Genomic DNA, 22,648 nt, shown 5'->3' with positions numbered 1-22,648 from the left:
TGACATCCCAGGAATCAGTCTGGTGAACCTTCTCTGTACTCCCTCTATGGCAAGAATAACCATCTATCACTTGTCAGACTTTCTCCTGGCCCCCACCTCTCATAGAAAACATAGAAATTAGGTGCAGGAGTAGGCCATTCGGCCCTTCGAGCCTGCACCGCCATTCAATATGATCATGGCTGATCATCCAACTCAGTATCCCGTACCTGCCTTCTCTCCATACCCTCTGATCCCCTTAGCCACAAGGGCCACATCTAACTCCCTCTTAAATATAGCCAATGAACTGGCCTCAACTACCCTCTGTGGCAGAGAGTTCCAGAGATTCACCTCTCTGCGTGAAAAAAGTTCTCCTTTCCAGCTTTCGTCCCCCTACTCTAATCAATCTGAAGAAGGGGGGGGGTCGGAAGGAACTGGTTTACACCCAAGGCAGTCACAAACGCCGCCATCTGTGTAAAGCAACATGTGCAGTTTCTCCATCCACACTCCACTGCAAGAGATGGGCCTGGTCACGTGACGGCGGGGAGCAGCTGTGATGCCGCGGGTCACGTGGGGGCGGGATGACGTACGGGCCGGGGTCACATGAGGGATTAATGACGCGGTGCCGGGGTCACGGTGGGGCCGGGGGGCGACATCGAGAGCAAGAGGGAGGGGGGTGGGGAGAGCTGGTGAAGTGGTGCCGGGGTCACATGAGGACGGGGGGTGAAGTGGTGCCGGGGTCACGCGAGGGCGGGGTGACGTGAGGGCGGGGTCTCATGGGGATCGTCTGGTCACGCAGACGATCCGATGCCATGGTGCAGGGCCGGGCGCTGCACTTTGTCCTCAGGGTGGGCGACCGGGAGGTCGCCATGAAGTTTTACAGGGAGGTCCTGGGCATGAAGGTGAGTGGGATGTCGGTGTCGTCCACTCCCCTCAGTCACTGGCGGCGGCGGCCCAGCCCAGATGCTGCTTGTCCCAGTGTATGTGTAAACCAGCATCTGCACCCTTGCCTTGGAGGGTGCTTGACATCCACCCACCCAGCTGTATGAACACTGATTTCACTAACTTCATGTAGTCCTATCTCTCCACCACACTAGTTCGCTGACCAGTTTCACTGTCCTCCTGATTAATTTGACTGATTGTGTGCCACCTTCCCCTCGATCGACCATGAACCATTCTACATTTCTTTTATCACTGTCTGCTTTGATCTGTTGTTTTTCGCACCTTGCCCTTCCATATCTCTAGTCTCCCTCTCCCCTGACTCGGTCTGTAGAAGGGTCTCGACCTGAAACATCACCTGTTCTTTCTCTCCAGAGATGTGCCTGTCCTGCTGAGCTGCTCCAGTACTTTGTGTCTAACATGTTCTCAGCCAGTTCCTAGGACCTCTGCATTCCCAGCCTCAGCCTGGTAATAACTCAGGTTTAACTCGCATTTATCCAGATATTTTACTTCTTTTCCCTGATCAGCCAATGACGGCCAATTCCTAAGATAGACATATGGGGCCACGTGTCCTGTCTGGAGAGAAGGAATAAGTGAAGTTTTGGGTCGAGACCCTTCTTTAGCTGGCTTCCTACATTAATTTCATAAGTAGTAAGGTACTGACGGTCGAGGAAAGATCTGACGGACAACCTGCCAGACACTTGTCACTGCTAGACAACCAAATTCTTGGTGCTTGATGGTAGGGTCTGGCAGTAGGGCATTCCGGCAGTGCGCATAGGAAACCACACTACAGGATCCCTTGTATGGGTCAAGCTATGTGCTCCCAATGAATGGGCTCTTAAGTTCTTGTGATCAGTGTAGTTTAGAGATACAGCATGGAAACAGGCCCTTCAACCCACCGAGTCCACACCGACCAGCAATCACCCGTACACTAGTTCTATCCTACACAATAGAGGCCAATTAACCTACAAACCCACGTTTATTTGGGCTGTAGAGGAAACTGGGGAAAACCCACGCGGTCAGAGAACGTACAAACGATATGTACGCAATACTCGATGTGTGAAAAGATATGTGAAAAGAAAGAGATTAGTTAAAACAAATGTAGGTCCCTTGCAGTCAGAAACAGGTGAGTTGATCATCGGGAACACGGATATGGCGGACCAATTGAATAACTACTTTGGTTCCGTCTTCACTAAGGAAGACATAAATAATTTGCCGGAAATAGCAGGGGACCGCGGGTCAAAGGAGTTGGAGGAATTGAGTGAAATCCAGGTTAGCCGGGAAGTGGTGTTGGGTAAATTGAATGGATTAAAGGCCGATAAATCCCCAGGGCCAGATAGGCTGCATCCCAGAGTACTTAAGGAAGTAGCTCCAGAAATAGTGGATGCATTAGTAATAATCTTTCAAAACTCTTTAGATTCTGGAGTAGTTCCTGAAGATTGGCGGGTAGCAAACGTAACCCCACTTTTTAAGAAGGGAGGGAGAGAGAAAATGGGGAATTACAGACCAGTTAGTCTAACATCGGTAGTGGGGAAACTGCTAGAGTCAGTTATTAAAGATGGGATAGCAGCACATTTGGAAAGTGGTGAAATCATTGGACAAAGTCAGCATGGATTTACGAAAGGTAAATCATGTCTGACGAATCTTATAGAATTTTTCGAGGATGTAACTAGTAGCGTGGATAGGGGAAAACCAGTGGATGTGGTGTATCTGGACTTCCAGAAGGCTTTCGACAAGGTCCCACATAAGAGATTAGTATACAAACTTAAAGCACAAGTCATTGGGGGTTCAGTATTGATGTGGATAGAGAACTGGCTGGCAAACAGGAAGCAAAGAGTAGGAGTAAACGGGTCCTTTTCACAATGGCAGGCTAGTGGGGTTCCGCAAGGCTCAGTGCTGGGACCCCAGCTATTTACAATATATATTAATGATCTGGATGAGGGAATTGAAGGCAATATCTCCAAGTTTGCGGATGACACTAAGCTGGGGGGCAGTGTTAGCTGTGAGGAGGATGCTAGGAGACTGCAAGGTGACTTGGATAGGCTGGGGGAGTGGGCAAATGTTTGGCAGATGCAGTCTAATGTGGATAAATGTGAGGATATCCGTAGTGGTGGCAAAAACGGGAAAGCAGATTATTATCTAAACGGTGGCCGATTGGGAAAGGGGGAGATGCAGCGAGACCTGGGTGTCATGGTACACCAGGCATTGAAGGTAGGCATGCAGGTGCAGCGGGCAGTAAAGAAAGCAAATGGTATGTTAGCTTTCATTGCAAAAGGATTTGAGTATAGGAGCAGGGAGGTTCCACTGCAGTTGTACAGGGTCTTGGTGAGACCACACCTGGAGTATTGCGTACAGTTTTGGTCTCCAAATCTGAGGAAGGACATTATTGCCATAGAGGGAGTGCAGAGACGGTTCACCAGACTGATTCCTGGGATGTCAGGACTGTCTTATGAAGAAAGACTGGATAGACTTGGTTTATACTCTCTAGAATTTAGGAGATTGAGAGGGGATCTTATAGAAACTTACAAAATTCTTAAGGGGTTGGACAGGCTAGATGCAGGAAGATTGTTCCCGATGTTAGGGAAGTCCAGGACAAGGGGTCACAGCTTAAGGATAAGGGGGGAAATCCTTTAAAACTGAGATGAGAAGAATTTTTTTCACACAGAGAGTGGTGAATCTCTGGAACTCTCTGCCACAGAGGGTAGTTGAGGCCAGTTCATTGGCTATATTTAAGAGGGAGTTAGATGTGGCCCTTGTGGCTAAGGGGATCAGGGGGTATGGAGAGAAGGCAGGTACGGGATACTGAGTTGGATGATCAGCCATGATCATATTGAATGGCAGTGCAGGCTCGAAGGGCCGAATGGCCTACTCCTGCACCTAATTTCTATGTTTCTAAACTCCATAAAGACAGCACCCATAGACAGGATTTGTCAGGCAGCAACTCCACTACTGTGCCACCCACTAATCCCACATCCACGTTAAATTCTCCATTGAATGTGGATTGCAGGCTAGATTTGACGGTCGACCCTTTCATAAGACTCAAGGAACTATAAGATTAACCATCAGCAGTGGGTTATACTTGCACAAGGAGAGAAGTGTCAGTCAAAGGCTGTGATTGCAACTCCAAAGTTAAGTCGGCACAGCAGGACATGTATACATCAAAAAAGATAACAACTTAGGCAGTACAGATGTGAGGTAGATTGATATGTTAATTACAGGACTTGTACTTTACTCTTACTTTGCACAAAAGTGGCGACTTCTCCGTTCCAAATGCAACAAGGTACAAAAGGTAAGCAGTCTGAAGAATGGTCTCGACCCGAAACGTCACCCATTCCTTCTCTCCAGAGATGATGTTACTCCAGCATTTTGTGTCTATCTTTGATCTAAACCAGCTTCTGTAGTTCTTTCCTACACAAAGGCAAGCATACTTACTTGATATGTTAATAATTTGACACTGGATCGTGACTTTTTGAGTCTTGGCTTGGTGGGTTCACAGATAAGGAAGTAAATGTGTTTCATAGCAGATACCAGCTGGTGGCTTCTCAGTGCTGCAAGGGTCAAAGCCAGGATAATGAATATATTGATAATTAATACCAGCTGGTGTCCTCTGAACTTTGTACGCAGTGGAGTTAAAAAGTAGTGACAACAAATATGTTAATGGCAAGTCTATGTGTGTTGGAGGTATAATGGAAATAACTGATTATGTTCAGTGGCCCATACTAGCTATTGTCTTCTGAAACCGCATGGAGCGGAGTACAAAGTTAGGGAAAGTGAATATGTTAAACAACAGATACTATCTGGCAGCTTGTTTTAATGTATTGATGAATTGTACACCTTCAATAGCTTTCGCGACTTCCACAGATTCCCTGAGAATCAATGTGAATGTTAAACTCTAATGATCCCTTGAATAATTCCAACAGGTTATTGGAAAATTACAACTGCACAATAAATGAGTGATGCCAAGTTATAGACACATGTAGCACAATAACAGGACCTTCAGTCAGCTGCCATCCACCACCCATTTATTTAAATTGTATTTTACTGTCGAATACGTGTATCTAAGTACATTGAAATTATTTTTATTAAGTTTCCCATGTTCTCCCTCAGACTTTACCACTCACCAGGGACAATGTACAGTAACAATTGGGCAGCACAGTGTTGCAACTGGTAGAGCTGCTGCCTTACAGCGCCAGAGACCTGTTGCGATCGTCCCTGCCTCAACTATCTCCTCCGGCAGCTCGTTCCATACATCCACCATCCTTCGTGTGAAGATGTTACCCCTCAGGTTCCTATTCCTCCTGCCAGGTACTGAACTCCCCTCCTGCATCCCATCTCCTCTCATTGCCAAGACCGGCCTCCAGTCATAGAGCATGTACGAGAGCAACAAGCCCTTAGGCCTACCTTGTCCATGTCTCATGCAGAGCTGTTGCCAAACCAAGCTGCGATGCATCCCAACAGTATGCCCTCTATGGTACATCATTGATAACTAGCTCCTTCGTCTTGCTGACATTCAGGGAGAGGTTGTTGTCCTGACCCCAATAGCCCGAATAAAAGGACGTATCTTTAGAAAGGAGATGAGGAGGAATGTCTTCAGCCAGAGGGGGGTGAACCTGTAGAATTCATTGCCTTAATCGGCTGTCAACGGGTATTTTTAAGGCAGAGATTGGCACGGGTTAATACGTGGTGTCAGGGGTTGATTAGTTCTTGATTAGTACGGGTGTCAGGGGTCATGGGGAGAAGGCAGGAGAATAGGGTTGAGAGGGTAAGATAGATCAACCATGATTGAATGGTGGGGTAGACCTGATGGGCCGAATGGCCTAATTCTGCTCATAACATGAACAGAGCTTTACCCTGTGGTTTCTTTGTGATGGCTGCACCAAGCTTCAGAATGTTCACTCACCAATTACTGGCCTTCTGTCCTCTGGCTTTTACCCTTTGCTCCACGTGGAAAGGTTTTTCTCGTCTAGTCCCTTTGTAATTTTAAGTATCTCCATTAGGTGTCTTCCTGGTCTCTGCCCCAAGAATACTAACCTAATATAGACACAAAAATCTGGAGTAACTCAGCAGGACAGGCAGCATCTCCATCCAAATCGCACCGGTTTCTTGTTTTCACCCAACAAACAGCTAACAATGCGCCTGTTTCCTTTATCATCGTGACTTTTTTGCCTATCTTTTATTCATTGTTCTACATCTCTACATCTTCGTCTATATCACTCGTTTCCTTTTCTCGTGTCTTTCAGTCTGAAGAAGGGTCTCAATCCTAAATGTCTCCCATTCCTTCTCTCCAGCGATGCTGCCTGTCCCGCAGCTTTTTGTGGTCAATCTTCAGTTTAAACCAGCTTCTGCAGTTCCTTCCTATTCAATACTAACCTGATGTTGGATGTTTGTACAGGTTCTGCGACATGAGGAATTTCAAGAAGGCTGCAAAGCTACTTGCAATGGGTGAGTAAAGGCTTGCGTTGCTTGTGGAAATGAAGGATGATTGAAAGTCATTGAGCACAAACAACACTGCTGGAGTAACTCAGTGGGCAGGTAGCATCTGTGGAGTGAATGCAAAGGACTTGGGATTATTACTGTCATGTGTAACGAGATACACTGCAAAGCTTTGTTTTGCGTGGTATCCAAAGGCAATCTCCGGTACAATAGATGAAGCAAAGGAGTAGATAGTGCAGAATATAGTTCTTAGCATTGTAATGCATCTTCTCAAAGGCAATTAGAGTTTGTCTAAAGCTTCATCTTTAAGATCAGATAATGGCACAAATTTTATCGGAGCTGAAAGAGAATTGAGAGAAGCGCTCGATGGCTTAAATCAGAATAACATCCAGAATGCTATGCTTCAGCAAGGGATAAGGTGGAACTTTAGTCCCCCAGCAGGATCCCATCACGGTGGTGTTTGGGAACGATTGGTCAGCATGGTTCAAAATGTGCTGCGCTCTGCTCTTAAACAACAAGTTCTGGACGATGACGGATTGCAAACTTTATTTTGTGAAATTGAAACAATTTTAAATGGTCGACCTATTACCAGGAGTTCTGGTGATCCAAGGGACCTGGAAGCACTTGCACCGAATCATCATCTTCTGTTGAAGACCAAGTCAATACTACCACTGGGCTCTTTGTGAGCGAGGATTTGTACATTAGACGCAGATGGAGACGGGTACAATATATGGCAGATCTTTTTTGGAAACGGTGGACACAGGAATACTTGCCTCGAACCCCAGAACGACAATGATGGTCAAGGGTAAGAAGAAGCTTTATTCCAGGTAATCGTTTTGGCGGTTGATTTAACTGCACCACGAAGTTCCTGGCAGAATATTGGAGATCATACCAAGGCAAAGGGTTTTGTGCGTACAGTACGACTTCAGACTAAGAACAACATCTTGGTAAGACCGATAAGCAAGATATGTCTGCTCCTAGAAGCCAAAGAAGAATATTGAAGAATCACTGAAGTAGTTTGAATGTTAACACATAGTGCATATCTTTTATTTTTGATAATATGTTTTCATAGCAAAAGGATTTGAGTATAAGAACAGGGAGGTTCTACTGCAGTTGTACTGGGCCTTGGTGAGACCACACCTGGAGTATTGCGTACAGTTTTGGTCTCCTAATCTGAGGATAGACATTCTTGTCATAGAGGGAGTACAGAGAAGGTTCACCAGACTGATTCCTGGGATGGCAGGACTTTCATATGAAGAAAGACTGGATAGACTCGGCTTGTACACGCTAGAATTTAGAAGATTGAGGGGGGATCTTATAGAAACTTACAACATTCTTAAGGGGTTGGACAGGCTAGATATAGGAAGATTATTCCCGATTATTCCCGAATTTCAGAACAAGGGGTCACAGTTTAAGGATTAGAGGAAAGTCTTTTAGGACCATGATGAAAAAATCATTTTTTACACAGAGAGTGGTGAATCTGCGGAATTCTCTGCCACAGAAGGTAGTTGAGGCCAGTTCATTGGCTATATTTAAGAGGGAGTTAGATGTGGCCCTTGTGACTAAAGGGATAAGGGGGTATGGAGAGAAGGCAGGTATGTTAAGCTTTTATAGCTCTTTTTACTGTTTATTAGTACTGGCTTCGTTATATACGTAGAACAACTAAGGGCCAGTGTGTAGGAGCCATTCATGCGTAAGTTAGTTACTGTTTTGTATGCTTGAGGGTGGGATTTTGATACGTATATGGGCGTGACTTACATTGAACTAAGTAAAATGACGGAGTGGTCAGATCAGACGGGAGCTGGCACTGGAGAGAAGACACAGTTTTTACCTTTAGTGTAATGGCAATTTCTTAACTTTCCAATGTCCAACTTTTGATTGCCATTACTACACTGACAGGGAGGTGTGGAATCTTCCAGTCATTATTTCCAGTTTAATTGATTCTTTATTGAAGTTGAGAAACAAAGAAGTGAACATACCAGATCCTCTTTATTCTTATATAAATCGTAGCTTTCCGTTCTTACTATCTGAACTGGTAAAAAATGTGTCTTCTCTCCTGTGCCAGCTCCCGTCTGATCTGGCCCACTCCCTGTTGTTTTAGTTGACAGTAACTAACTTATGCATAAATGGCTCCTACAGATGGTACGAGACCGGAATTGGCTAGGATAGACAAGCAAATTATACTTAAAGGGTTGACGGTGGAGATGCAAGGGCAGAGATTTAAAGATCGCTTGGATGAACTACAACAATTGTTCATCCCTGTCTGGCGTAAAAATAAAACAGGGTAGCTAATGTGGTTAACGAGGGAAATTAGGGATAGTGTTAAATCCAAGGAAGAGGCATATAAATTGGGAAACATTTAGAACTCAAAAGAGGAGGGCGAAGGGGTTAATTAAGAGGGGGGAAATAGAGCATGACAGAAAGCTTGCGGGGAATATAAAAACTGACTAAAAGCTTCTATAGATGTGTGAAGAGGAAAAGAATAGGGAAGACAAACGTTGGCCCCTTACAGTTAGAAACAGGTGAATTTATAACGGAAAAAAAGGAAATGGCAGGCTGGTTAAACAAGTACTTTGGTTCTGTCTTCATGAAGGATCTTCTGAAACAGCCTCCCATGGAGTACTTTATCAAATGCCTTACTAAAATCCATGTAGGCAACATACACTGCCCTACCCTCATCAATCATCCTTGTCGCCACCTCAAAAATACTAAAATCAACTTTGTACGACATGACCTTCCACGGGCAAAGCCATGGCGGCTGTCCCTAATTACCCCATTCGCTTTCAAGTGAGCGTAAATCTTATCCCGATGAACCCTCGTCCTTAGCTCCCCAACTACCGATGTAAGGCTCGCCAACCTATAATACTTGGATTAGCTTTACTTCCCTTAATCAAGGAACAACATAGGCTACTCTCCAGTCCTCTGGGAGCTTGTTGGGACTTGAGCATGTAGTATGTGGTGCTGTTCCTGTAATGCAGGGAGGGAGTGCTGCAGTGTCAAAGATGCCATCTCTTGGATGAAACATTCAATGGGCAGCCTGTGGCTGCTGACAATGGTGTACTATTCATACAGGTGTCAAAGTATTTTCACAGTGTCCAAACCAGGAGTTCCCGGTCAACTAAACCAGACTATATGAAGTGGCACAGCTGGTAGAGCTAAAAATCCGGGTTCGATCCTGACCTCGGGTGTTGACTGTGTGGAGTTTGCACATTCTCCCCGTGACCATGCAGATATCCTCCGGGTACTCCGGTTTCCTCCGTCATCCCAAAGAGGTGCAGGTTTGTAGGTTAATTGTCCTCTGTAAATTGCCTCGAGTTGTGTAGGTAGTGGGTGTGACAGTGAGGTGATCGATGGACAGCGTCGACTGGGTGGGCGGTAGGGCCAATATCCATGTTGTATTTTTCAATCGATTCAATGCCACAGCTGAGTTTGGAATCTTCTGTCATTACTGTAGCTGCTCTTCACCATTGGGTGCAGGGAAGGGACAGTATGTCTTGAACACCCCTGCTCTGAATAGCCTTATTTCTGCCACAGCAAATCGTGCTTTTAAAAAATCTTTGTTGAATGCTGACAGTGCAAGAATGTGAGCTGCAGAAACTAAGTATCCTGAACTTTCTACACTGTGTTCCAGGCCTTACGATGGCAAATGGAGCAAGACCATGGTTGGCTATGGTGCGGAGGAAAATCACTTTGTAGTTGAGTTAACTTATAACTATGGAGTGGCTGGATATCGCTTGGGCAATGACTTCCTGGTAAGTGTCTTTCTTAACCATCCATTTTCCTTCCGGCTTGGGATATAATTTTTGTTTGGTAAGCACGGTCAAAGGCCGATAAATTGAATTGCGGAAGAGCCCCGTTGTTAAAACCAGTCTTGCATTATCTCTCCGTCCCTAGGGAATCACCATTCAGTCGAAAGAGATAGTAGAAAAGGTCAAGAAGGCAGAGTGGCCACTGATCGAAACACCGGACGGGATTGTAATCGAGGCCCCAGGAGGATACAAATTCTATGTGGAGGATAAAGAACAACCTCTGAAAGGTTGGGATGCAGATTGACGTACTTTTAATCTGTTATTGTTGTTAAAGGTCTGACACAAGTTGGCACAGGATTTGACCTTGTGTTCGGAAAAGAAGGAAGTTCAACCAATTTCTATAAAGTCCCCCCACAAAAGGCATCCTATCAGATGCATGGCAGCTTGGTTTCACCACTGTTCCGCCCCTACAAATTGCAAAGAGTTGTCGGTGTAGCCCAGTTAATCACACATTACGTCACACTGCCCAGGGAAAGGGGCCAACGTAGCCATTAGTCTGACAAAGGGTCCCAACCCAAATCGTCGCCTATCCACTTTCTCCACAGATGATGCCCGACCCGCTGAGTTACTCCAGCATTTTGTGTCCTTTTGCGTAAACCAGCATCTGCAATTCCTTGTTTCAACACAATCAAGGACCACTCACACCCCGGTCATTCCCTCTTCTCCCCTCTCTCCAAGGAGACCCTATGACCAGATTCATGAAAACAGCTTCATCCCTGCTGTTATGAGACTCTTGAACAGAACTCCCACAGGATGTAAGGATGTGTTCCTGACCACCACCAATCTACCCTGTTATGGCTTCTGCGCTTTTTTAAGCTGAACTTTCTCTGTAGCTGTAACACTACATTCTGCGCAGTTTCCATTCTCTTTGCATTATCTGTTGCATGGTTTTTGATTGTGCTCGGGAAGGCTTTTACTTAGATAGCACCCAAAGATATTCCACCGCAGTAACAATAATGAATAATAAACCAATGCCTATACCCGTCGAAGAATAACAAGGCAAATCACTTTACTGGTTTACAGGACAGGGTCTCACTTGCTATTGAGCTTGTCTGAAGAAGGGTCTCTGCCCAAAACGTCACGCATTCCTTCTGTCCAGGGATGCTGCCTGTCCTGCTGAGTTACTCCAACATATTATGTCTTACATCTCTCTTTAATTTAAACCAGTATCTGTAGTTCTTCCCTACAGAGCTTGTCTCTGGGCTGGGCAGAGCCATGCAGAGGACAATGAAACGGGGAGAAGGCCCCTTGCGTCATGTCTGACTGGCAGTGAGAACAGAGACTGTAAGATCCGGGCAGTGTACTGACGTGTGGGGGGGGGGGGGGGTGGGGGGGCTACTGCTGGTGCCAAAGATGACTGTCGTCGTATATTGACGCCGTTTAAAAATAAATAGTCCAAGTCCGCTCCACTGGTTGGAAGTAGTGGAGCGCCCCAGATCCAGGTAAGCCCCAGGTTACTGTCGGCCTGCGATCTGACATCCCTCTCTTTGCCCGACCGCCTCTGCAGCCGACCTGTAGGTGCCACGGCTCAGTTGGAAGCAAGACACAAAATGCTGGAGTAACTCAGCGGGATAGGCAGCATCTCTGGAGAGAAGGGATGGGTGACGCCTGTACTAATCAAAAATCTATCTATCTCTGCCTAAAAATATATACAATGACTAGGCCTCTACTGCCTTCTGTGGCAAATAATTCCACAGATTCACCACCCTCTGATAAAGAAATTCATCCTCATCTCCTTCGTAAAAGAATGTCCTTTAATTCTGAGGACATGACCTCTATCCTAGACTCACTCATGAGTGGAAACATACTCTCCACATCCACTCTATCCAAGCCTTTCACTATTCTGTATGTTTCAATAAGGTCTCCCCTCATTCATCTAGACTCCAGCGAGTACAGGCCCAATGCCGACAAACGCTTGTCATATGTTAACCCACTAATTCCTGGGATCATATGCTCTCAGTTGTCATCATATCCGTTCTCGTTCTCAGCCAACCGCCAGTTGTTAATGGTGGCAACCAGGTGTGTGCTTGCACGGCTCTGCGCCGGCCAACAGGTCCGCTCTTGTTCTATGACACGAGTTCTATAATTGGAAAAGAGATGCTGTTTTCACTATCCCTTCATTATCATCTCTTCCACAGCCAGCAATGGACCATTGTGGGCTCCACCTTTCATCGGTGCCGGCTCTGTTTGTTCTGTTCCTTTTCATACCTCTACTTTCCCTCTCCCCTGATTGTCAGTCTGAAGAAGGGTCTCGACCCAAAATGTAATCCATTCCTTTTCTCCAGCGATGCTGCCTGACCTGCATTTTGTGTCTATCTTCTACAATTGGACTGCAGGATGTGAGTATGGCAATAGGCTGCTTGGTCTAAGCATCGTGAGTACCCCATGCATTCTCTGAGTACTGGGCTCTGATGTGATAGGTTTGAGCAAATGGCCATTGGGTTATTCCTTAATGTTTGTTCCAAACAGTGTGTGTTTCATGTCAAGTGATGCTCAGATCCCATGTTGCCTCTGCAGATCCGGTGCAGAAGGTAAGCCTGGCTGTGTCAGACCTCCAGCGTGCGCTTAATTACTGGACCAAGCTGCTTGGGATGAAAATCTACCACAGAGATGACACCAATATGGTGGTCCAGCTGTGTTTTGAAGATGATCAGGTGAGCCATGGCCAAATTGCATCGACAGATGACAAATTGTAGGACTTTGGTTAGGTCACTTTGGAATATTGCGTGAAGTTTTGTTTGCCCCCTCCCCCCTCCCCCTCCTCATTACAGGAAGAACATGGAATCTTTGGAAAGGGTACTGAGACAATTTACCAGAATAATGTCTAGATTAGTGGGTATTAGCTACAGGAAGAGGTTAGACAAATGTCCAGAGATGCTGCCTGACCCGCTGAGTCACTCCAGCATGTTGAGTCTATCTTTGGGACAGATTTATGAAAGGCATAGGTACGGTAGACTGTCAGAGCCTTTCTCTCTGGATGAAAATATTAAATACTAGAGGGCATCGCATTCAGGTGAAATAGGGCAAAGTGTAAAGGGGATGTGCAGGGTACGTTTTTTACACAAAGGGTGTTGGGTGCCTGGAACACGCTGCCTGGTGTGGCGGTGGAGGCAGATTACAATAGAGGCACTTACAAGACTCTTGGAAAGGCAAGGAATAATAATAATAATAATAATCTTTATTTATATGGAATGGAGGGATATGGATTATATGCAGGCAGATAAAAATTGTTCGGCACAGATGAATGTCCTTTTCCTGTGCTGTTCCACGATTAAATGAAGTTGCTCTGACTGTGGGTTTGAGTACGGAACAGGAAAAGGAGGAAGAAGGGAAGAGCTCTTCCTCACCTGTTGTGAGGAAGAGCTCCTCACAACATAGAAGGAACCTACTTTTCCCCATCAAATGCGTGCCGTCTAACAAAGCAATCCCATTCTCCCACACATTTGTCCCTGCCATCTATTCTCCCCACATTTCCATCATCTCTCCCCCCCCCCCCGATTCTACTGCTTGAGAGACAAACCACTGGCAAAAATGTCCAGTGACCATCGGCCCGCGCGTTTTTGAGATGCGGGAGGAAATCGGGGTGCCTGGACAAAACGGCGAGATCTCAGGAAGAATATACACGGTCCACGCAGAAGGCACTGAATGAGCCCAGGGTGCTGGATCTGTGAAGGGGCAGTTCTACTGACTGTGTCACTGTGGAGGGGATTAGCAAAGCAGCGGCTCAATTACTGGGTTAACCATTAGAGGCCTTCAAAACCTCGACTGGTCATCGTTCATGTCCACGTGACAGAGAAAGACAGAATCTTGCTTCAGCATCGCAGAGTCATCGAGTGATACAGCCTGGAAACAGGCACTTCGGCTCAACTTGCCCACACTGGCCAACATGTCCCAGCTACACTAGTTCCACCTGCCTGTGTTTGGTCCATATCCCTCCAAACCTGTCCTATCCATGTCCCTGTCTAAATATTTCTTAAATGTTGGGATAGTCCCAGACTCGCCTACCTCCTCTGGCAGCTTGTTCCATACACCCACCACCCTTTGTGTGAAAATTTTACCCCTCAGATTCCTATTAAATCTTTTCCCCTTTACCTTAAACCTATGTCCGCTGGTCCTTGATTCAGGAGGACCAGAGGACCACTGTCCTCTGTTCCTCGATACTCTTCCCCTCCTCTGGACAAGAGACTCTGTGCATCTACCCAATGTATTCCTCTCATGATTTTATACACCTCTTTAAGATCACCACTCACCCTCCTGCGCTCCAGGGAATAGAGTCCCAGCGTACTCCCCAGGTACTCTCCCCTGTAACTACAGGAGATGCAACACCTTTCCCTTTACCTCCCCCCCCCCCCCCCCCCCTCGACTCCATCCAAGGACCCGACAGTCTCATTCAGGTGAGGCAGAGGTTCACTTGCAGCTCCTCCATCCTCATCTACTGTATCTGCTGTTCCAGGTGTCAACTCCTGTATATCGGCGAGACCAAGCGCAGGCTCGGCGATCGTTCCACTGAACACCTCCGCTCAGTCCGCCTTAACCTACCCGATCTCTCAGTTGCTCAGTACTTTAACTCCCCCTCACATTCCCAATCTGACCTTTCAGTCCTGGGCCTCCTCCATTGTCAGAGTGAGGCCCAGCGCAAATTTGAGGAACAGCACCTCATATTTCACTTGTGTAGTTTATGCCCCAGCGGTATGAACATTGAATTCTCTAGCTTCAAATTACCCTTGCTTCCCCTCCCTCTCCATCCCCTCCCCCTTCGCAGTTCTCCCACCAGTATTACTGTCTCGGACTACATCAATCTGAAGAAGGGTCTCTACCCAAAAAGTCACCCATTCCTTCTCTCCAGGGATGCTGCCAATCCCGCTGAGTTACTCCAGCATTTTGTGTCTTGCTTCCAACTGAGCCATGACCAGTGTTGATTGATGTTTAAGACCGGCCAGGTTTCTTTATAGAACAGAAAAGCAAACTCAATTGGGCAGTGACGTCTGAGACCCGAAACAGCACCTTTCCATTTCTCTCCGCAGAAGCTGCCTGACCAGCTGAGTTCCTGGAGAACTTTGTGTTTTGGGCTATGATGTGTTGTCTTGCTTACGTTACAGTGCAAGGTGGAGCTCAAGGATATCGGAGTCGCCATCGATCATGCCTCAGGATTTGGAAGAGTTGCTTTCTCTTATCCGAAGAAGCAGGTAATGATGGGGTTGAGTCGAGGGGCGAATGACCACTCATTATTGTAAATGAAAGGTGCGATTTACTGTACCTTCCTTGGAACAACAGGATCTGTCCTGATGGGATTTTGAAGGTAGACACAAAATGCTGGAGTAACTCAGCAGGTCGGGCAGCATCTCTGCAGAAAAGGAATAGGTGATGTTTCCTGCTAAGGCCCTTCTTCAGACTGAGAGTCAAGGGAGAGGTTATCTAGTGCCCTCCATAATGTTTGGGACAAAGACCCATCATTTATTTATTTGCCTCTACTCCACAATTTGAGATTTGTAATAGAAAACAAATCACATGCGGTTAACATGCACATTGTCAGATTGTAATAAAGGCCATTTTTATACATTTTGGTTTCACCATGTAGAAATTACAACAACGTTTATACATAGTCCCCCCCCATTTCAAGGCACCATAATGTTTGGGACACAACAATGTCATGTAAATGAAAGTAGTCATGTTTAGTATTTTGTTGCATATCCTTTGCATGCAATGACTGCTTGAAGTCTGTGATTCATGGACATCACCAGTTGACGGGTGTCTTCTCTGGTGATGCTCTGCTGGCCTGTATTGCACCCATCTTTAGCTTATGCTTGCATTTGGGGCTAGTCCCAATCAGTTTTCTCTTCAGTGTATAAAAGGCGTGCTCAATTGGGTTCAGATCAATTGGCCACTCAAGAATTGACTTTTTTTGCTTTGAAAAACTCCTTTGTTGCTTTAGCAGTATGTTTGGGATCATTGTCTTGCTGTAGAATGAACTGCCAGCCAATGAGTTTTGAGGCATTTGTTTGAACTTGAGCAGATAGGATGTGTCTATACACTTCAGAATTCATTAGGCTACTACCATCAGCAGTTGTATCATCAATGAAGATAAGTGAGCCAGTACCTTCAGCAGCCATACATGCCCAGGCCATAACACCCCCACCATCGTGTTTCACAGATGAGGTGGTATGCTTTGGATCTTTGGCAGTTCCTTCCCTTCTCCATACTTTGCTCTTGCCATCACTCTGACATAAATTAATCTTTGTCTCATCTGTCCACAAGACCTTTTTCCAGAACTGTGGTTTTCTTTTAAGTACTTCTTGGCAAACTGTAACCTGGCCATCCTATTTTTGCAGCTAACCAGTGGTTTGGATCTTGCAGTGTAGCTCTATATTTCTGTTTATGAAGTCTTCTGCGGACAGTGGTCATTGACAAATCCACACCTGACTCCCGAAGAGTGTTTCTGATCTGTTGGACAGGTGTTTGTGGATTTTTCTTTGTTATAGTGAAAATTCTGTTCAGCTGTGGAGGTCTACCTTGGCCTGCCAGTCCCTTTGTGATTAGTTAGCTCACCGGTGCTCTCTTTCTTCTCAATGATGTTCCAAACAGTTGATTTTGTTAAGGCTAAGCTTTGGCTGATGTCTCAAAACAGTTTTATTCTTGTTTCTCAGTCTTATAATGGCTTTTTTTACTTTCATTGGCGCAACTTTGGTCCTCATGTTGATAAACAGCAATAAAAGTTTCCAACGGTGATGGAAAGGACTGGGTGCTGAGAGCTCTCATATATATGCATTAAGGAGGCAATTAAACACATCTGTGCAATTACAAACACCTGTGAAGCCATGTGTCCCAAACATTATGGTGCCCTGAAATTGGGGGACTATGTATAAACACAGCTGTAATATCTACATGGTGAAACCAGAATGTATAAAAATGGCCTTTAATAAAATCTGACAATGTGCACTTTAACCGCATGTGATTTTTTTCTATTACAAATCTCAAATTGTGGAGTACAGAGGCAAATAAATAAACGATGGGTCTTTGCTCCAAACATTGTGGAGAGCACTGTATGAGGAGGTACAACAAATGAAAGCTTTTGTATTTTTTGGGGAATGTAGTCTGAAGAGTAGGAGTCTTGACACATTTTAGGAAGGGTCATAGAGTCATACAATACAGAAATAGGCCATTCAGCCCACTCGTCCATGCAAACCAATGTACAAATGTCTTTTAAAAGTCATAATTATAGCTTCCTCTGGCTTTGGTGTCTATCTTTGGTTTAAACCAGCATCTGCAGTTCCTTCCTGCACCCCGCATGATTTTGTCTACTTCAATAAGGTCTCCCCCCCCGTCCCCCCACCCCCTGCCTCATACACTCCAAAGAAAATCGTCCCATCTTATCCATCGTCTCCTTGTACTGCCCGTCCAGGTAATCATTGGGTCTTTTCTGAATCGGTGAGTCTTTTCTGAATCTGTGCTCAACAATTTTAGATTGACCGTAACGCTAATGTTTTGTTAAGTTGTCAGTTATCGAGTCGAAGATGAAGAAACAGAAACACAAGGTACTGATGGCATTGGTGGTCCTGGACACACCAGGGAAGGTGCCAGTGCAAGTTGTGATACTGGCAGATCCGGTAAGCACTGTGTAACTGTGGCGGTTTGTGGACATTTGCTGGCAGCACAAAGACCTGCACATGGTGGAATTTTGAGTAATGATTCAATGATACTTTATTGTCATAAGTTATAGGAGCAGAATTAGGCCATTCGGCCCATCAAGGGCAGCATGGTGACGCAGCAGGAGAGTTGCTGCCTCACAATGAGTGCTTGCAGCACCAGACAGAGACCGTGTGAGTTTTCTCCGTGTTCTTTGGTTTCCTCCCACACTCCAAAAATGTACAGGTTTGTAGGTTAATTGGCTCGGTATAAATGTAAATTGTCCTTAATGTGGGGGGGGGGGCTGACTGTATCTCTAAACTAAACTATACTAAAATCTACTCTGCCATTCAATCATGGCAGATCTATCTCTCCCTCAACCCCATTCTCCTGCCTTCTCCCCATAAAGCCTGACACCCTGACAGCTGTGAGGGACGGTGGGAGAACAAAGGGGGACCCTGTGTGGGGGAGGGGAGGAGGGGGGCACAAGTTTAGAATCCTCTGCCCAGGGGATAAGTCTGTGTTTGTTTACATAGATAGAAACATAGAAAATAGGTGCAGGAGGAGGCCATTCGGCCCTTCGAGCCTGCACCGCCGTTCATTGTGATCATGGCTGATCGTCCCCTATAAATAACCCGTGCCTGCCTTCTCCCCATATCCCCTGACTCCACTAGCCCCTAGAGCTCTATCTAACCCTCTCTTAAATCCATCCAGTGATTTGGCCTCCACTGCCCTCTGTGGCAGGGAATTCCATAAATTCACAACTCTCTGGGTGAAAAATGTATTCATCTGTTTCCACTGAAGGTGCTGTGCACACGACAACAGTCGCTTGTCTTTTTTCTTGTTGTTTTCACTTTTAATTTCAAGTGTTTGTGTACCATGTGTATTGTGACTGCCGGCAAAGCAATTTCTCTCTGGGGATGAATAAAGTTTATCGTATCGTATTAGCAGATAGTTGTAGTAAGTGAAATTGTTACTTAAATAAATATGAAATATATTTTTCGCCTTTGTAGCCAAGACCAAATTGATAGTGATTTCTAGATATAGTCGTTAAAAACGTCTTCTGTCCATTCGCTGCATAGATGCTGCGTGACCCACTGTGGATGTGCTGTGGATGTTTGTTGTTGAGCTTGGGCACTGTTTGTTATCCTAGTGGTTTGGCTGAGGTTGACGTATTGTTCAGATGCTGTGTAATGAATCCTGCTGTGTTGTTCTTTACCCCCACAAGGACGGGCATGAGATCTGCTTAGTGGGCGATACCAATTTCCGTTTGCTCTCCGTCATAGATCTGAATGCCGACAAGCTAGTGGATGAAGTGAGTACCACCACCTCGAGCCTCGCCTCGTTCACAGTGCAAACTCGGCCCTGAGGGGCAGCAAAAACACTACAACAGAGACTTTCTTCACCTTCCTGCCGTCATTCATTAGGGGCGGCAGCAGCTGGTGGAGCTGCTGTGTCACAGCGCCAGAGACCCGGGCTCGATCCTCACCTTGGGTGCTGTCTGTGGACCTGTTGTTAGGTCAGGCTGCAATGTTAAATGATACACCATCTCCTTCTGAATTAGGATTTGTACTTGTTAACGTTAGATCTGCACACACCACCGGCCCAGCCACCAGGGACAGTAATTACGCCTCCAGTTGAGATGCACCATTCTCTTTATTTCGGGCGCTGTCTGGGTGTGGAGTTTGTCCGTTCTCCCTGTGACCGCATGGGGTTTCTCCGGGCACTCCGGTTCCCTCCCACATTCCAAAGATGCGCAGGTTTGTAGGTTAATTGACTTCTGGAAATTATGCGGGTGGTCGGTGGTCGGTGTGGAGTCGGTGGCCCTGTTTCCATGCTGTATCTTTCAATGAATCAATACTGTCGATCGCAATTTTCCATATTGGAAAACCCTATTTCCCATTGAATCCCATGTTATAAGGGGAGATATATTCCCATGGGATACTTTCTCTCAACCGGTGATAATATGTACTACAGCTGCTGGTCCAAGGCAGGTTTGAGAGGCTGCCTTGTCAGTTTCCCCAGCAAACCGCTTCAGGTGCACTTGGAGATAGATACTGTCACACTCCACACAGCCAGTGTCAGGGGTTATGGGGAGAAGGCAGGAGAATGGGGTGAGGAGGGAGAGATAGATCAGCCATGATTGAATGGTGGAGTAGACTTGATGGGCCGAATAGCCGAATTCTACCCCTATTCCCTATGGCCGTTTTTCTCCAGCAACAAACTTTAATGAAATATCAAGATTTCCAGCAGGGTGGCACAGCGGTAGAGTTACTTCCTTACAGCGCCAGAGACCCGGGTTTGAGCCTGACTACAAGTGCTTGTCTGTACGGAGTTTGGATATTCTCCCCATGACCTTCGTGGGTTCTCTCCGGGATCTCTGGTTTCCTCCCACACTTCAAAGACGTACAGGTTTGTGCGCTAATTGGCCTTGGTATAATTGTAAATTGTCCCTAGTGTGTTTAGTTCAGTTTAGACATACATCGCAGAAACAGGCCGTTCGGCCCACCGAGTCCGCATTCGACCAGTGATCCCTGCACCTTGACACTATCCTACACACACTAGGGTCAACTTACACCTATACCAAGCCAATAAATCTACAAACCAGTACGTCTTTGGAGTGTGGGAGGAAACCGAAGATCTCAGAAAAAAACCCACATGGCCTCGAGGAGAACATATAAAATTCCATACAGACAGCACCCATGGTCGGTGTCGAACCCGGGTCTCCGGTGCTGCAAGCGCTGCAAGGCAGGAACTCGCTGCGCCACCATGTGTGTAGGGTAGTGTAAGTGTGCGGGAATCGCTGGTCGGCGCGGACTCGGCGGTCCCAAGGGCCTGTTTCCACGCTGTATCATACACACACTAGGGACAATTTACAATTATACCAAGCCAACTAACCAACAAGCCTGTAGGTCTTTGGAGTCTGGGAATACACCGGAGCACCCGGAGAAAACCCACGCAGACACACGGAGAATGTACAACATCCGTACAGACCGCGCTTGTAGTCAGGTTGGAATCCGGATCTCTGGCGCTGTAAGGCAGCATCTCTTATCACTGCGCCACCATGCCACCCTAGAGGTGTGACCAGAACTGCACACAATTGTGATCTAACGTGTTTTGTAACATCCCAACTCTTGCATTCGGTGACCCTTGCTTTACTCTTTACAGGCCATAACAGCAGACACTAGCACCCAATGGTTCGTGCAGAATCGTCAGCATAAGCCGTTGGCGTGATGGAGGCCGGAGTGGCTCGGACACACACCCCATCCATCGTCCAGTGTGATTTTTACCGCGGGACTCTTTTCTTTGACTTCCAACACCAACAACATTCTTGGAAGCAAATTGACCTGCTCCTACCTATCGTCTGCCCTGCCTGACAATGCAGGCCATTTACATTTAGTGTTGGTGGCAATGTTGACATGGTTGTTTCTGCTTTTTGTTACTGTCGGAACCGTTGCCTTATTTCGTTGATCTGGACCATTGTCAGTGGTGGCCATTGGGTGGGCTCTTTGGGGTCCTGTTCTTTTTTTGGGGGTTTTGCTCGGAGATTGTAGAGCGAATGAGTCCAACTTTACATCCAGCCCCTTTTCTGTGTACTTCATGTCTCACTTAAACCAAAGTCATTACTTCCCACCAAGTGTCTTGCCTTTGTGTCCTTTATTGCTGCCGTTGGGAATGGGAATCTGTTGGGAGGGACGCAGAGGAAGGGGCAGTTTGGAGGCAATGGAGGGTCACGTTGGGTTATTGCGCCTCTGAGGGTGAACGAGGGGATGGTAAATGCAGGTGACCGAGTCATTGTACACGTTCCCATGAATGCAGTGAGGAACACAAGTGTGAAACTTGCTGCAGCCCGCACCGTGTGGATGCATTGCTCTTGAATGCAGAGCTGAGTCCTTGAATTTGGGAAGAAAGAGGAGTCAAGTCTGGACATTTAAAGGTCAAATTGTCCTGATCACATTGAATGGCCGTGCAGGCTTGAAGGGCCGAATGACCTACTCCTGCACCTATTTTCTATGTTTCCTCCATACCTGACAGAGATTAGATGGATTCAGGGGGTTCAGATTTAACATTGGGATTGGCCTTGATTTTACTCAAGGGACAGAGTGGGAGGGGGGAGAGAGGGAGAGGATGGAAAGGGGAGGGAGAGAGGGAGAAGGAGGGAGGAAGAAGGAGGAATGGAGAGCGGATGGGAGGGAAAGGGGGAGGGATGGAAGGGGGGGATGAGGGAGGGTGAGACAGAGAGGGAGGGAGAGAGCAGAGACTGAGACATGAGAGCAGGTTGAAAAAACAATGATAACGAAAGCCGTTGGAGGCAACGAAAGCTGCCATGCATAACACTGTACAAGTGAGTAACAAGCAGGTAGATACAGTGTATTTACATAGATGTGTTTTGCCTTGTTCTTCTTTGTGTTGTGCCCGCAAAAAAAAACCAACAAATAGCACGCACGAACCATTTTGAAAATATCAGGAAATACCATTAAATTCCAGGAAATTTGGGATTCTATTTCAGGAATTTTTTTTTTTTGAGGTGTGGAAGCATTGCCCTCCATACCTATCCACTTTTCCCAGATCCTACCATTCACCCACACAGAAGGGGCAAGGAGCTAGTTGAAGCTTCACTGAACACAGAAACCCTGGGATTCTCTGCAACAGGCTTCACAACAGCCTTGACACACCTCACCCACTTTCCTATGGGAACTACAAACTTGGGAGTCTGTCTCTGCACCATCCCACACAACACCTTGGCGGTCTCTCTGCTCTAAGATTCAAGTGTAGCTTCCCCTCCTCCGACTAGACTAAACAAACAATAACGTAGCATGTAGCTTGGTTTACTAATACTTCAAGAATATATTAACATTAGTTATTAG

The 22,648-nt window shown here is 46.3% G+C and overlaps 1 protein-coding gene across 2 annotated transcripts; it reads left to right on the top strand.

Annotated features, from left to right (window-relative positions):
• The first annotated feature begins 646 nt into the window (after positions 1 to 646).
• Positions 647 to 21,417, top strand: glod4 (glyoxalase domain containing 4). Of its 2 annotated transcripts, XM_055657624.1 has the most exons (9): positions 647 to 878; positions 6,308 to 6,357; positions 9,980 to 10,100; positions 10,243 to 10,384; positions 12,675 to 12,811; positions 15,257 to 15,343; positions 17,648 to 17,761; positions 19,009 to 19,095; positions 20,949 to 21,417. In XM_055657624.1, exons 1-9 carry the CDS (start codon positions 753 to 755, stop codon positions 21,012 to 21,014), a joined length of 930 nt encoding a protein of 309 aa, XP_055513599.1. In that variant the 5' UTR covers positions 647 to 752; the 3' UTR covers positions 21,015 to 21,417. The 2 variants fall into 2 exon arrangements, with proteins under 2 accessions (XP_055513599.1, XP_055513600.1); XM_055657625.1 differs by lacking the exon at positions 15,257 to 15,343 and having other exon boundaries at positions 723 to 878.
• The last annotated feature ends 1,231 nt before the right edge of the window (positions 21,418 to 22,648 follow it).

This window comes from Leucoraja erinacea, chromosome 28 (genome assembly GCF_028641065.1).
Source record: "Leucoraja erinacea ecotype New England chromosome 28, Leri_hhj_1, whole genome shotgun sequence".
NCBI classification, from domain to species: Eukaryota; Metazoa; Chordata; class Chondrichthyes; order Rajiformes; family Rajidae; genus Leucoraja; species Leucoraja erinaceus.
The sequence above is the reverse complement of the archived record's forward strand: the minus strand, read 5'-3'. Positions and strand labels throughout refer to the sequence as shown.

What these genes read in the sequence shown, in the direction of transcription:
- glod4 (XM_055657624.1), top strand. Translation starts at nt 753, where the DNA reads ATGGGGATCGTCTGGTCACGCAGACGATCCGATGCCATGGTGCAGGGC. An exon ending in GGGAGGTCCTGGGCATGAAG is followed by an intron (nt 879 to 6,307) that starts GTGAGTGGGATG and finishes ATGTTTGTACAG; the next exon opens with GTTCTGCGACATGAGGAATT. An exon ending in TGTGTTTTGAAGATGATCAG is followed by an intron (nt 12,812 to 15,256) that starts GTGAGCCATGGC and finishes CTTACGTTACAG; the next exon opens with TGCAAGGTGGAGCTCAAGGA.